At 42.8% G+C, this 16,921-nt stretch overlaps 1 protein-coding gene across 1 annotated transcript in view; it reads left to right on the forward strand.

The window, feature by feature from the left end:
• The window catches only part of SORBS3 (sorbin and SH3 domain containing 3), a 66,424-nt gene that overhangs the window by 47,076 nt on the left and 2,427 nt on the right, over positions 1-16,921 (forward strand). Inside the window, exons 13-14 of the mRNA XM_040346163.1 lie at positions 10,822-11,001; positions 14,288-14,373. Of these exons, the coding sequence (XP_040202097.1) occupies positions 10,822-11,001; positions 14,288-14,373 (266 nt within the window). The remainder of the gene's footprint in view (positions 1-10,821; positions 11,002-14,287; positions 14,374-16,921) is intronic.

Below are 16,921 nucleotides of genomic sequence, written 5' to 3' on the forward strand. Positions count from 1 at the left end.
TACACACGATAGGTTAACCAGAGGACAGTGGTCTGAAGGACCGTTTTCATTGGTCCAAACCGATCGTGTGTGGGTCCCATAGGTTATTTAACCTTAGGTTAAAAAAATGGCAACTTGCTTTAAAATTTAACCGATGGATTGCTAACCGATAGGTCAAAACCGATCGTTAGTACGCACAACCATCGGTTAAAAATCCATGCATGCTCAGAATCAAGTCGACGCATGCTTGGAAGCATTGAACTTCGTTTTTTTCAGCACGTCGTTGTGTTTTACGTCACCGCGTTCTGACACGATCGTTTTTTTAACTGATGGTGTGTACGCATGACGGACCATCAGTCAGCTTCATAGGTTAACCTAGGACAACGGTCCTTCAGACCGTTGTCCTCTGGTTAACCTATCGTGTGTACGAGGCTTAAGGTGATTGAATATGGGGGCTGAAGGAGGGGTCAGAGTCAAGGATTACATGCAGGACCTTGGCATGTGTGGAGGGACCAATGGTTGTGTTGTTTATATTAATGGTGAAGTCACGGGGGGGAGGCGTGAAGGAGGAAATATAACAAGCTCAGATGCATTCAATGAGATGCATTCAAGTTTAGTACATGAAAGGGAACCAAAGTATGACAAAATTGAATTCAAGATTTAATGCTATTTATGGTGGGCAAAGTTTCAGTGAAATGACACTAGTGACGGTTTTCAGCGCAATTTCACACATTCTGATGGTACTGGAAAATGGTGCTGGCTATGGTCTGCAGCTTTTTGCTTGGGTGACTTTATTCAAATTAGTGTCAGGGGCTTACTCAGACATACACCATTTCATCATGACTTGACCTGACTGGTGTGTTTTATTAACCACTACTATCTATGGATGCCGAGTGTATGACACAGGAGTGTGCCCGCAAGGTAACCCCCCCCCCCCCCGGGAGAGAGCTTCCCAGAGGGGGTTATTTATTGCAGGGAGGAGCCCCGAGAGCCGCCGTGGAGCCCCAGAAGATAGCGTTCGGGGCCACATGTTTGTTATTTTATTTGTTTTAAACGTGAACATTTACAAACACTTTAAGCATATAAGTATACAAAAAAATGGAGTAGCGCTATAAAAGACATAAATTGAAGGCCTTCAGAGGACAGAAGGCTGTGTGAAAGAACAATGTCAATCAATGTTGTGTGGTACACCTAAGTGAAAGTAAATATTAATAGTCCAAGTGGAAATCAAATTCGGAGCATAACACCCCAATGTGAAACGAAAGAGAGAAGACTGGCTCCAACATGGAAATGCAACTTGCTGACCCTTACCACAAAGAGAGGTCCTAACGGACCTAGTCAAGCTGAAATCACTGGGTATGTTGAAGTAGAACTTGTCTGTATAAACGGTCCCTCCAGGGGTCACCAATCCATCAATGTAGCAACCAGAGAAAAAAGAAACTCATATAGTGTAAATCCGTGTAAGGTAAAACACATAGGTGCATCCCCCAGTGACTGGCAACAGACAGTGTGAACATGAAAACAACCACCACCGGTGCACACACTGACCCTTACCAGAGCATATGATCCAACAGGATCAGTCAGAGCATAGGGGATATACACAGTAGGTAGCAATGGAGCGTCTCAACCAATGGTGGAACGGGAGGAACAGCAGGTCCGATATGTGAGAGGAGGAAAGAGAACTCACATGGTGTGATATCGTAAAGATATTTAATAAAAAAGGGTAGCAACACTTACAGTTGAATATGAAAATAACAGCAGAGAAAGAGAAAGCCGGCCGGCGTGTCAGAAGGGGTCCTCAAATCGCGGTGACGTCAGCACGTCGCCTCCCAACGTTTCGTCTACTCTAGACGAAACCACGTGACCACGTCTAGAGTAGACGAAACGTTGGGAGGCGACGTTTCCCGAACATACGCGTGGTCGACGCAGTTTACGTTAGATTTGCGCCGCGTAAAGTTGCCCCTGCTATATGAGGGGCAACCAATGTTAAGTCCCGGGAGCCCAGGGAGGGATTATTACACTCGTCTGGCAACACTCATATTGGATTGCTTTGAGATCACATCAGTTACATTTCTCTGGCAGCTTTTATTAACATTAGCACTTGATTATCACCATTTACATAGTTTTCATCCTACTTTGGACTTTTATCACGGTTATTGACCTATCTTGGTGATCCTTATTGCATTGTAATTTATTTTTACTTTGAAGGTTGGACTTTTATTTATTTATATTTTGCACTTGATTTATTGAGCGTTTATTTGCTCTCTTCCACGTCTTCACAGATTGGTATTTTATTTATATATTTTTTCACCATGTCTGCGTGTTAGGGTGCGCAGAACCCCACTTTATTGCATTTATATATTTTGTGTATTGTAAACACTTTAGGTTTTGCAGCATCTATTGCTATATATTTTGTTTAGGGTTTTTACATTGAGGATCTATATTAGCGCAAAAGCACTGTCACTTTATTTAATGTTAAGTATGGCCGTTGTTCCCGCGTCAAAAATTTTAAATTTAAGTTGTTTGCGTAAGTCGTCCGTGAATGGGGCTGGACGCCATTTACGTTCACGTCGAAACCAATGACGTCCTTGCGACGTCATTTGGAGCAATGCACCCTGGGATATTTTCCGAATGGCGCATGCGCAGTACGTTCGGCGCGGGGACGCGCTTAATTTAAATGCTCCACGCCCCCTACCCGGCTAATTTGAATTACGCGGGCTTGCGCCGGGTGATTTACGCTACGCCGCGCAACTTTACAGGCAAGTGCTTTGTGAATAAAGCACTTGCCTGTAAAACTTGCGGCGGCGTAACGTAAATGACATACGTTACTCCGCCGCACAGATACGCCGGATATATGAGAATCTGGCCCATGGTATATACTTGTCATTTTACCTACAGGTAAGCTTGCTCTAAGCAGAGCTTACTACCACTTTAAGTACCTGAAGGATACATATACTTTTCTGAAGAGAGCATGAAATTGAAGCAAATGTTGTTGCCATGGATACATAAACATGAAAAAATACCATGGGTTTATTACTAGGAGGATGACAGTCAAAACATGACACATCAGCTCAGCCTTGATGGAACATTCCAGAAATGTAGGTAGAAGAATGGACAATGAGGAGGAGAGGTGCTGAAAGTGCTGATCACTGGGGGAGTGCGATTCTGAGGGAGTGACTAGGCTGGTGTAAGAAAATGCTAAAATAACTAAATGTTTAATTAAAAACAAAATCGGTCACAGGACAGGCAACTAAGGACCATGATAATGAAAGATCATGTTGTTTCTGTTTGTTAATAAATCACATACAAGATAGAAAATAATGTTGATTTACTAAATATTTTTTCTACACACACTTTGCATTCCATATGCACAACATCGCAGCAGTGTTTTGCGTCCATTAGCACTTTTTATTGTATAATGACCACAGATCAACCTTTCTGAAATAAGAGCTGTCTGTGTTTTTCCATTGCATCCTGTCTGTTTTCTACTGTTAAATTCACAATACAAGTTAGAAAAATAGCATTGTGCCTCTTTGATTGTATGGGCAATATAGGCAGTGACGTTGATGGTGTTTTGCTGTCAGAAAGGTACGGGGTCACTGACTATATCTTATCAGATGGCCTGTGTCAGTTTCAGTGGCGTCATGTGAATGCTGAGTTTGGACTTGGCACTTCTGTGCTGATACTTCATTATATGATTTGAATCCTCTTTACCATAAGGAGGTGGACATTGGACTTACTATATATGATAATATATTGATAATGTATGATAATGCTTACTGCTTTGGGGCACTATGCAGTCAGTTCCAGACACTTTGACTGGCTTATCTGGAAATGGTAATAGTCTTGGAGTGGGTGCCTATACCAACTAGACCAGTGGTCTCCAAACTGTGGCCCTTTGCTTGCCTTTATCAGGCCCTTGGGACACTATTTCTCCCATTGATACAATGCATAATTCCTGTCACTGACTCCAAAAGGGTACTATTACTACCACTGACCTCAATTACGGGGCACTATTTTTCCCACTGACACCAATGATGGGGCGCTATTCCTCCCACTGACACCAACTGCAGGGCCCTTTTCTTCCCACGACATTTATGATGGGGCATTATTCCTTCCCCCTAATACCAACAATGGGGAAATATTCCTCCCACTGATGGGGCATTCTTTACTGCCATTGATACAAGGGCATTGTCTTTGCCCACTGGCCAGAGACCAGCCCCTCAAAGTCTGAAGGACAGTAAATTGGCCATTTGCTCAGAAAGTTTGGAGACCCCTGAACTAGACTAAAGTCTATGCTTAGATCCAAGCAATTTATCTGCAAGTTGTATGTTACTTTGTATCTGAATACAGACAATTTAATTCTGTGGTATGGTCTTCTGATCCTACCTGGTTGTGGAAGTCTACACCATTTAAATCAGATTACCCCATGCACATTTGTGGGTAAATCCATGGGATTACACTTTGCACAAATGACCCAAAAAACATACCAAATACAACCATATTTAACTAATGAAAATACAGAAATTGGGCTAAATTGGCTGCAGCACTTTTATTGGTTTCAAAATCAGACCATTTGGCAAATACAAAATAAATCCATTATATTCTCATGTGACAAAAAGATAATGCCTGGCCATAACGACTCGAATAAACGTAACTTTCAATTCATAATCAAGTCACCCTTTGATACAAAGGTGGCGAACCACATAAAGTGCTTTCGACGGCCTGGGGGGTTGGGTAGCTCTTCTTGCTCAAATTGTCCAGCCAAAAGTCCAACCACCAGCCAAGGCCTCTTTATATACCAAGGCCCCAAGTCACCTGGCCAGGTTCCTTGTACACGATTGGGCAGGAATGACCTGCCACAGGTGCACCCAAATGAATAAAGGGGGAGTGAACTTAGGCCAATACAGAATTAGCCCAGCACACTTACCCATACAAAAGAAGAGGGGGAGGGCAAAGGCAAACCAATGACAGGTGTGCACAAATAAATTGTGCCCACTCTGTTATATTGGCAGTGTTTAAGGGGGGGTATGAACTACAGGAACTTCTGAGAGTTTTCAAAAGCTATTCTATAAAACAAGTATTACACGGTCTTCTCTTCTTCCTCTAAGCAAGGGTCTCCGAAGATCATTTTGGTGACCTCCCAGTCCTACAGTTTGTACCCAATTGGGGTAGGCTGGCATAGGTCGCCGAGTACCGTATTCTTTTTCTGTTAAATGTTTGCCTGTACAAGGTGATTATACTACTTAAGTTGTATATTGAATGCAACTACCTCAAGTGTTGTAAATTGATAAACCCAATAAAAATGTATTGATAAAAAAATAAATAAAAATGCCCCAGGGTTTGTGGGAGTAAACAATGTCTTAACCTGGCAATAGATGGATCCAAAATAATCCGGTTCAGCTTTGACCGGCCAATTTTCGATCCATCTATGGCTGCACCTGCTTGAGAGAAGTTGATCTAATGATCGGCTTTTCTTTAACTGTGAGTATCAGAACATTTTCACTAGGTCAGCGCATTTGACTAATCATTTTGCTGTCAGAATATAATAGCACAGCAGGAGGATTTCATCATCCACCCAGCTTTGGTGGGTGTGTCCATTTGTTCATTTTTTTTTTTATCAGCCCGATGGCTGATCAAAAAACAAAAACAATGCATCTATGGCCAGCTTCAGACTCGGTGGTTAGTGGGATTAAAACATATTACATAATGCCCCGTAATACTCCATCATTATTATTAGTGGTAGGAATAGTGCCCCTCTGTATCAGTGATATGCCCTATGGGTGGTTTCAATGAGAGAAATAATGACTTATCGTCAGTAAAAGGAATGGTGCCCCATTGTTAGTGTGAGTGGGGGTAATAGTGCCCATTCGTTGATGTCAGTGGTAGAAATAATGCCCCATTGTTATCAGTGAAAGAATGGTGTTACATTGTTGGTGTCAGTTGGAAGAATAATGGCTTGTATCATTGGGAGGAATAGTGCCCGTGGGCCTGATAACAGCAAGCAAAGGGCCGCACCTGGCCCTGCGGACCACAGTTTGGAGACGACTGCTCTAAAGGCTCAAGGTTGGTGGAGTACACAATTCAAAGATAACACCTCTGACAAAAAAAGGCAACGTATTAATCATGTGATATCTGAAAAAAGTTTAGAGTTCACAATTTACCTGTCTACTGTGCTATAGTTCCAGTTTCAGAAACAAGCATAGTTTGATAAAACTGAGTATGGGCTTTCTAAATATAGTCAAATTGTGGGAAGAAGTTAGGTGGACTAGGTGCGTCCACCCAGGGGATAGTAGGTACATTTGTGGGAAAGGGTATTATCATTCACATTTGCAAGGAGCAGCGTGGTCTCCTATTACAGCTGTGTAGACATCCTAGGGTGTACTCCTGGGTATAAGCCCATGGAGCCTGCTTTTGCATAGAGATGTACAAATATGACTGTATGATAACCCGTTACTGAAATATTGGTGAATATGGTGTTTAATCACCATAACCATCACCAAATGTGTTTGGTATTGTTAGCTATGACTCAGAAACATATTACTAAAGTACAAACATACATTACATAACTAAATGTTTATTAAAGTTCTATGGCTTTCCAAGTGCAATGGCACAATCTAGTCTGCACACTCTGATTGAACTGAAAGGAATAGAATAGAAGAATACTTTGTACTGACCTCTGTTTGCACAGTGAATTATGTGTTGTATGTGCTTAACTGTCTTTAGTATAACATAGGTCAATGAATCAATACACTCCATGCCAGAGTGGTTTTCAATGAGCCATTACATTTTTGACATTTTGTTTAATAAAGAAACACTCCCATTCTCTAGTTTGACGCACAGTGTACAAGAAGTGGCTAATCGAATAAAATTAGGACATAAAGATACAGTAATCACATCTCGGCAGAACCACAGTCATTCTAACTAGGGCACAATGTATGTTATGCCCTCATATGGTCACATGGTCAATATTAGGTTAATGTCATTAAGGAAAGTCTGAAATTGCATCTTCCAGTCTCTGAAAAGTATGGCCTCATACACACAACCGTTTTCCTCGACAGAATCCATCAAGAAACTTGGTGGGAGAGCTTTTTTGCCGAGGAAACCGGTCGTGTGTATGTTTTTCATCGAGGAAACTTTCCCGGAACTCAACGAGGAAAAAAGAGAACAAGTTCTCTTTTTACTCAACGGGAGTCTCAATTTCCTCGTCGGGCTGGTTTTCGACGAGAAACATGATCGTGTGTATGCTAAGAAACCTGCACATGCTCAGAATAAAGTATGAGACGGGAGCGCACCTTCGGTAAAAGTAGCGGTTGCAATGGAGATAGCACATTTGTCACGCTGTAACAGTCTGAAAAGTGCAAATTGTCTCTTACCAAACTTTTACTTAACACGCAGTAACATGAGATTAGCAAAAGCAGCCCCAAGGGTTGTGCCAGTGGAATCGAACTTCCCCTGCCATTGTATGTGTTGTACGTTACCACGTTTGAGAACGAGGAGATTTGGTCTTGACCGTGTGTACGCAAAGCAAACTTGTCAAGTTTCTCGACAAGCCTAACAAGGAACTCGTCGAGGAAAATGATGTGTCTTTTCCGATGAGTTCCTTTGCGTTCTACTGCTTGGAGGTCTCTATTAGGAAGATTCAATCTTTCTAACTGTCCTGATTACCAATGTTAAACCTAGTACACATGATCAGAAGATCAATGAAAAATACCACTTTCAAAGTGATCGTACAAAAATCTGATTATTAGTACATAGCTTTCGAAAGCCGATCACGACAACTCATCCAAAATTATCCAAAGGGACAAACTCGTAAATTTTTCTCGTACGATACCATGTTATTCGTTTAATCAGTATAGTTTTTGTCCGAAAATACAATACAAATACAATGCAATACATTAAATCACTTTTGAACTTTTATCCAGTGCACATAGAAATGATTGCAGTCATGACTGGATGACGAAACGCATCAAGGGCTTGGCCGGATGACGTCAGAAAGTGACATCGTTTCTATGTGCACTTGATGAAGTGCAGTAATTTTGTGAGTAAGATTTTAACCCTTTGTTTTAACAAATTGATCTGGTAAGCTGATATATTGCGCAATGAGGTTATTTTTGTTCTTTTGAGCTACTTTTGGAGGAAAGGTGTTGCAATGTGGAGAAAGTCACAGATGAAAAGTTTGCATGGAGACAAAGTGTTTATAAAGGGCAAAGCGCATATTGACCTAATTTTCAATAGGTCAAAATCTGAGGTAAGCAGCCTGTTTGGAACTGGAAAAAGCACCCTGTGGTGAGTATTCATTTAGAATATTCACTGGTGCACGTTTCATTTTTTATGGACTCAAATTAAGATGGAAGAAAAAGGAGGTGGACTATTAATATATATGCTTTTTTTTCACTATTCATTTTTTCATTACTTATTATCATTTGCATATAAGTGGGTGCTACACTGTATTTTGGACTTGGCACTTTATCGTTTGGGATGGAAGATATTCAGATAGTATTTTTTTTTGTCACACGTATCTTTTCACGCATTTGATTTATATGCTATGTATAGGACTAGTTTTGTTTGCGTGGAGTTTTATTTAAATTTCTTGCATTTTTTGGTGTGGACACACATGACAACAGCTGCAGCAATCATTTATATTGATTATAGAATTTGGTTCACAATTTGTGTGGTAGCACGGGAGACTCTGATAGAGTACATATCAGGCTTGTTGTTATAGGTTTGGCCTCATCTCCATGTACATAAAAAAGCAATGGTGAGACTCTGTTCAGATGCGTACAGAGAAACTGTGCTGCCAAACACACCTCTACGTATGAAACAAAGTTCAGACACCCAACTTGTTTTTCTAGATTCTTAATCCAGAGTAATACATTTTTAATTGCGTAGTTCAACCTCCTGAGTACCTACACTCCCTTTTCTTCCCAGCACTCCACTATTATACCGTGTAATATAATATTGCAGAATGCACCGAGACAATCACATCAGTCCCAGAGATCGCTGTTTAATGTCCTAAACATAATTACACATAACAGCAGACAGAAAGAGTTTCTCATGCTAGCCCCTCCATCACCTTACCCAGACCCCGTCAAAGTGCTTCACCCCTAGCCAGTAAAAGGAAACCAGTTTTGCACACAGCCCAGATTTTTCTTCCCTTTAGGTTCATGGAAGGGAGCATCAATTTAGCAGATGTATAAAAACCTGATACATTAGAGGTCTGTATGAACGTGACATTTTTTCAACTGTTTGTCTATTGCTTTTATAGCAGGCTGTTGCCTCTTGCCTCTTGTGTCTGATGCGATTCACTGATATACACAATCACATACGCTTTGCTCATGTAAGCTAACCTGTTTCAGTGGATATCTGTTCTCTAGAAATCAGGATTTGTACTATACCATGTCTCCTAACCATCAAGACAAAACTTTCTGATTTACCTGGCTCCCTCCATAGTTGGCCTTTAGATACTCAGAATAATAAAAAACAACTACTACACATAATTTGATGGGCTTCAACCTCTCTGTACTCTCCTGCTTAGGGTTGCCACCTGTCCAGGATTCACCCGGACAATTCGGGTTTTGAATCATGCGTCCGGGTTTCAGTCCACCTGACACCCGGACACATTATTCAGACCGGGCTGTGGCTCCCCAAGTAACCGTCATACACAGATCTGTGGGTGGCTGTTTGGGGGCAGGTTTGGCATCACTGAAGTGTGGGGTGATGATGTCAGCAAGACCAATTTGGCCACACCCACTGGCACACTCTGTGCGCTACATTACTACTTTCTTTGGGGCACCCAAATGTGTCCCAGGTCTTTTATAGTCCTATAGTGTTTACTGCAAAAAAAAAATGCCCTGTGCCGCAAAAAGAGTTCGAGTTTGGCTTGAAGAAGAAGGTGGCAACCCTATTCCTGCTCCTCAGGGAGGTGCTTTTATTAGCTCCTCTGCCCCTTATCCATGTCTCTTATCTAAGGTGACCAGATTTTTTAAATGAAATCCGGGGACGGATAGTAATGGCGGCAATCAGCGACTCTCTGCCCATTGCCGCCGCCCGCCTCACAGCCTCTCAAGTCTTACTCTCCAGGCCACGGCTACTACTGGGTGGGGAGCGGAGGAAGATCACTCCGCCAGGGAAGGCAAGGAGACTTGCCGGGACTTGAGCCAAGGCAGAAGAACATGCAAGCGGAGCTGAATGGGCATGCACCCGAAACTGAAGAAATATTCCCTCCGATATGACCAGCACATGATCATCAGAAAGGGGCACAGATAATGGAAAAAAATACACCCCCTAAGCTAGGAGGAGCGGGGGGGGGGGGGGGGTATTCAGATTTTTTTATTATTATTATTTTGCACTGACTGTCTTTGAAATTGTCCCTGTTCAAATCCAACCCGGGGCCAAAACTGGGGACAGACTTGGTCCTGGGACAGTGTCCTCAATCTGGGGATGTCTGGTCACCCTACCCTTATCCCACCCTTAATCCTTCCCTCATACCCCCGGGTATCCTATCCATTAGTTTCCTCCAAGACCTGCTTGAGGCGATCATTCGTTATGCATGATTGCACCACTGTGCAAGATGTAATGCTCAAACGACTAAACTGTGGAATGACATCCCCAAAGTGGCTGTACTTCTCATGCTTACCATTGAACTTGTATCTCTCTATATCCCATTTTAACACAATAAAAATAAAAGTATGTATTTGTTTGTGTGCTCATGTCCAAATAATACTGTATTCAGTCTGTGATCAGTCCAATCCCTGCATGTGCTGTACCCGCTCAGATCCCCCTAACTGTGTTGGTCCTTGTATGTGTGTCAATGTGCCTCTTTTGTTGTCTCTGTGACAGGGTCAGCTTGTCTCCATAACTCGCAGGGTGGATGGTAGGTGGTTTGAAGGGCGAGTTGAAGGTTCTCCACGTCTTGGTCTGTTTCCAGCAAACTATGTGCAGATCAAAGATGGGCCTTTGGAGAAAAAGAAGGAGATCCCTCAAGTTAAGGCAATGAAAGGTACAAAGCCTATAGTGCAGGTCAGTACTAACAACATCTAACACACTGACTCTCAACTTAGACATAGACTGAGGGGAGGACCAGACTCTCAAGGTCATTGATCAAGTGCTATATGGCTGAAAGGAAATAATCTGATTGGTTTCATAGAAAGGTAGTTTGTAAAACAACTAAGCCAACTGTAAAGGTATTACTTTGCAAGAAAACTGTCCATGATAAAAAGTGTACCCGTACTTGCCCATACGGGGCACAGTAACACGTTTTGGAACTACAGACATGAGGTTGCCCCTATTTGCCTAACCCGTGCTCTTTGCTGCTTTCAGCCAAAACACCCGGAGACTCCCCAGTTTTGACTTTATAAAAGTTGAATCTTTTACAGGACTTAGGCTGGATTCACATATATGCAGTTTTAGTGCTTTTTGCATATTTGCACTACAGTTCATTTAACATGGTTTCCTATGAAACACGTTCGGTAGTGTAAATCTACAAAATGCATAGGTGTGAATCCAGCCTTAGCAAGTTCCTCCCTGCTCCATGTGCCAGTGCTTGACGCCTGGAAATTGTCCATTCAGGCCTGTTAGGATCAGAAAAATTGGTTTTCTATGCTTTTTTTGGTGTGTTTTGCAGAAACGCACTGCAGTTCATTTAACATGTTTTCATATAGGACACGTTCACATGAATGCTTTTTTGACCATTGCATTTTTGGAAAGAGTCAAGGACTTTTTTTTAAATGCAAATTGGTGTTTTTTTTGCTTTTTTAGTTCAATAGACTTCAATGGAGAAGCTGCAGAAAAGCATATAGGGCTAGATTCACAAAGAATTAAGCCGGCGGTAGATACGCCGACGTAACTCCGAATCTAAGCCCGTCGTAAGTTTAAGTGTATGCTCAAACTGAGATGCACTTAAACCTAGCTAGGATACGACGGCCTGCGCCGTCGTATCTTAGGGTGCAATTTTTCCGCTGGCCGCTAGGTGGCGCTTCCGTTGCTTTTGACGTAGAATATGTAAATGCTAGATACGCCGATTCACGAACGTACTCTTGCCCGTCGCAGTAAAGATATGCCGTTTCTGTAAGAGATACGCCGCGTAAAGATAAAGCTGCCCCCTAGGTGGCGTAGCCAATGTTAAGTATGGCCATCGTTCCCGCGTCGAAATTTGAACATTTTACGTTGTTTGCGTAAGTCGTCCCTGAATGGGGCTGGAGGTAATTTACGTGCACGTCGAAACCAATACGTCCTTGCGGCGTACTTTGGAGCAATGCATACTGGGATATGTACACGGACGGCTCATGCGCCGTTCGTAAAAAACGTCAATCACGTCGGGTCACCACACATTTACATAATACACGCCCCCCTCATTCTCATTTGAATTAGGCGCGCTTACGCCGGCCCCATTTACGCTACACCGCCGTAACTTAGGAGGCAAGTGCTTTGTGAATACAGCACTTGCCTCTCTGATTAACGGCGGCGTAACGTAAATACGATACGCTACGCCGCACAAATGCGCCACCCTACCTGAATCTAGCCCATAGTGTGTTTTTGCCACGATTTTGCCACAATTCATGTGTTTTTTAATCTACTGAACAACAAATTGGTTGAAAAGAAAATAGAATAAAAAATGAAAAACGAAATTTGCGGTAAAATCGTGTGTTCAAAAAAGCAAAACACCCAGCAAAAAGCACTGCAGAAAAGGATCAAATGCAAGCTGCATAGGTGTGAACCAAGCCAAAGTTTGAATAGAACAGTGAAGGTTTATATAGTGAATCTTTCTAGCAGGGACACAGACCACAATAAAAACTTGATAGCAATTCTGTTAATTCCAAAACCATAAAAAGTTTTGACTATACATTTGCTTTAAATACTTACAGTTGAACTCCGGGATAAGCTAACATTGTCTAAATAGGCATGTGAATTCCTACTTGAGTTACTTATATATTTCTTCCATATCTGTGCAGTAATCCAGTGTGAAGACTTTATCTTTGTGTAGGGGCTTCCTATAATAAAGACTGGGCGCTGCTGCTCTCTTCTGAGCAGGGTGACTGGTCTAGTATCCGCCCCTTCCTGTAGTTTTCTGCATGCAGCCTGTAGTGGATGGACCTGCTAGGGGTCCCTCCCACAGCTCTGCTCTCAGCACAGGTTATATGCAGCACAATGATGATGTCATCACTGATTTTACAAGGTAATAAAGGCAATTGGTGCACCTAAAGAGGATTTATACTTATTGTGTAGTGTTTTTAAATGAAAAGTTTTGTGCCCAGAGTTCAGCTTTAAAAACAACTTTTCTCAGCACAAATGGTTAATATGACAGCCGTTTTGTGATAACTACTAGAGTATGTCTATATGTTAGGGCATGCTGGTGTTCATTACTGGAAGGCAGGGTTGGACTGGCCATTGGGACTACAGGGAGTTTCCCGGTGGGCCGATGGCTCAGTGGGCCGGTTTCAGTGACAGCGGACCGCCGCCCCCCTCCGCCCCTCTGTCTCTCCCTTCCTGCAGTGCTCACCTTCTCTCCCTCCCTGCAGCGCCCACCTGGGGGGACAAAGAAGCAGGGGGAGGACCAGAGGAGCAGGGGGGACGACAGAGGAACATGGGGGAGGGGACAGACAGCTGACTCAACAGCTATGGCCTGGGAGTTTCTCACTTCTGCCTAATCTTTTCCCATAAGGGGGGCACCAAACAGATTTTTTGCCCCGGGTGAAATAATGTCTGGCTTCCCCACTGGTACTGCCTATAAGAGTACCAGTACCAGCCGTTCTACTCTAATAAAGTAGAACGGCTAGTGGCTAGTGAAGGGGGAGAGGGAGCTTGGGAGGCCGGGGGAGGGATGCGGGAGTTGTTCGGCCGCCATGGGAGAGACCTGTCAAAGTGGGCCAGTCTGGATGAAGTCCAGGGCCAAATTTTTGTCCCAGTCCAGCCCTGCTGGAAGGTTTTAGATTGTGTTGATCCCTGGTGTAAATACAACATAATTATGCATACATGTTCCTTGGCTTCTAGGGTGAAACAGATAGATTCTAAAAAAAAAAAAAAAAAAAAAAACCTTCCTGCTTGACGTCTGAGGCTGAACAACTCCCTTGTAAAAATGTTCTTGCATTTATTTTTTTTCTGTTCTACTACAATCTTTTAAAAACAAGCATTTAGTACACTGTCCCCTTGCAGGCAAACGATGGAGGACATGGATGGCCAGGCATGGCTGGGTGCCTGAGTCTGCCACTACGTGTGCCAGGATGTAGAAAAACTCCAGTGATCATTTTGAAACGGCTTCACTACATAAACAGTATATTCAAACCAATTAAATTATTTTCCTTATCAGGTCTCCGATGGTGTCACACTCAGAGAAAAACCATGTGTTGTCAAGGCACCTGCATCCAATAAACTGCAGAAGCTCCAGGGGACTATGTAAGTTGTGTTAGAACCCAAGACATATAAATGATGGGGAATATCCATCATACTTGTTAGCTCTTTAAAATCCCTTTGGGTGAGGAGACTTTTTTTTGAGATTCTTCAATTTTGGGCTAAATAGTTTTGTGTTTAGGTCTAGCTACAAACTACAAATTTGTCGTTTAGCAAACAAGGGCATAATAGGACACTTGATTGGTAGGGGAGCACACTAAGTTCAATCTTTAGATGTTACATTGCAGCCTATGCTAAATGAAAAAAGGATTGGGGATAGAGAGAGAGAAGAATGGAGGGCTAGAGGAAGAGAAAGGGAAAGAGGGGAAAGTTGGAATACAAAAGGGGTGGCACTCACATGGGCCGCATCCATATATATAGTAGAAGAAGAACAATAACTACAAGTAGATATTGATGGTCGGACTTTGAGGCCAAGGAAGTATATTTAAAAATAACCTTTTAATGTCATCAGTATAATATACAAAAGCACATAATAATAAAATACAAATGCAAGAAATGACCACTGTACACAAAATCCTTAGAAGTCGCCGACGCACGTTTCGCCGTGAGGCTTCTTCAGGACGATGACAAGGATTTTGTAGAAAAGTGTGTAACAGAGAACAAGTGGTTATATAACAGATGGTCTCTCGATGGATGCATCCAAAGGGCACGTATAGCAGGCGGTATGATACAACCGACAAGGAATCGTGCACTGACTCTGAAGTCAAGACAAAACGTATTTCAAACTTGAATTAGGCGTCACAGGTGTAATTGCACATTATCTGTACTATAATAAGTGACCCTTCAGCCAACTGGGACAACAGCTCTCTCAAAAACAGAAACAGGGTAGGATACCATCCGTACATAACAGGTCCCCAATATACTGGTTCCTGTGCTGGACATCAAAGTTTGAGCCTATATTAGTGGTATCACATAGGTGTACACCCTGGAACATATATCTGACCCTCGGACAGTTGCTTGATACCACTAATATAGGCTCAAACTTTGATGTCCAGCACAGGAACCAGTATATTGGGGACCTGTTATGTGCGGTTGGTATCCTACCCTGTTTCTGTTTTTGAGAGAGCTGTTGGCCCAGTTGGCTGCAGGGTCACTTATTATAGTACATATAATGTGCAACTACACCTGTGACGCCTAACTCAAGTTTGAAATACGTTTTGTCTTGACTTCAGAGTTGCACACCAAGGCATTGGAAGTTGGCAGCAGGTAATTGGGAGTGTTTACACATACAGTACTCTCTATGAATGCCCTGGGTTCTCACTGAAATCAAAAAGATGTATCGGCAGTCAGCTTCGGGGGCTTGCTTTGCACTTATATTGCTAGTTTGGTACAATTAAAGCTGAGCTATTAAAAAAAACACATTCTCTATCTCTTTTGTGACCTAACTTAACTGTAATTAAGTATTTCCCATATTGTGCAAACAGTTGGAACCAGTCAAAACCTTCTGTGCAGGGGTGGACTGTCCTCTTCCTTTCTTGGAACTTTGGGTCTTCTCTGAAGTTGCTGTGAAAAATTTCCACATGATGAACCCCTTCCTGCTGTTACCTGTTTAAAACTCGATCTGTAAATGGGAGAGAGAATATTGTGACTTCTCAGACTCTCCATCATTCATAGATTGTGTTACAGGCAATAAAAGCAGTGAAAAAAAGAATGTTTCTCAATGGAGGAAGTGGGAGAAGAGGGTGAGTTCGGGAACTTTTTCACAGCAGCTTCACAGAAGACCCAAAGCAATTAACCTTGTAGCACAGGAAGTTTAGCGACAGGAAGATTACAGGGCATCCCTGCAGTAAGGTTTTCTACAAGATCCAGCTGCCTGCATGACATGGTACAACCTTCATTACAGGTAAGTTAACTCAATAAATCTACATAGAATATTTTATTTTTATGGCTAAACGTCAGCTTTTAACTGGCTCGCTTTAATACTCTATAAATGGTATGTAGCGCCTGTGTACTTTATGGTACCGTGGCTAGTTAAATTTAGAGGTAGATCAGAGTGTAGTTAAACTCTGATCCAGATTTTTAAGTGCAAAACAGGGGTCTCTGTCTCAGATGGGCTTTGCCGGTGGCTATTCTATTGTGCTGGGGTGTTCTTCGAGCCCCGGTGCTGCAGGTGGTAGCAGTGGAGTTCTGGGTCTTCTTCGAGAGTGTTGCACCCACCTTTAGGGTGACCACATCATGGCGCCCCGGCGATATGGCCTACCTGGCCGGGGCGTGCGTGCCACGCGGTGTTCCTGGTTCCGGGACCATGTTGGCCCGGAGCATCTAAACAGCGACGGGGACCCAGTGAGTGTTCGGTGGGGAGTCTGTCTGAGGAGCGCCATTGAGAAGCTGGCGATCCAAAAGGGCCTCAACAAACCACCAGGGATCAAGGTAGCTGGACACAGAGGGATTGATCACCTGTCAGTCGGTACCTGGGCGACAAGTTGAAGGAGATTCAGGCGTAATTCATCTAAGGAGGGATATCTCCGTGATTACAATCCAGAAAGGGCCTGTGGCAGAGGTATCTTTCTGAGGCTCACCGAGGAGGGTCTGT

The sequence above is a fragment of the Rana temporaria genome, chromosome 3 (genome assembly GCF_905171775.1).
Source record: "Rana temporaria chromosome 3, aRanTem1.1, whole genome shotgun sequence".
Taxonomy (NCBI): domain Eukaryota; kingdom Metazoa; phylum Chordata; class Amphibia; order Anura; family Ranidae; genus Rana; species Rana temporaria.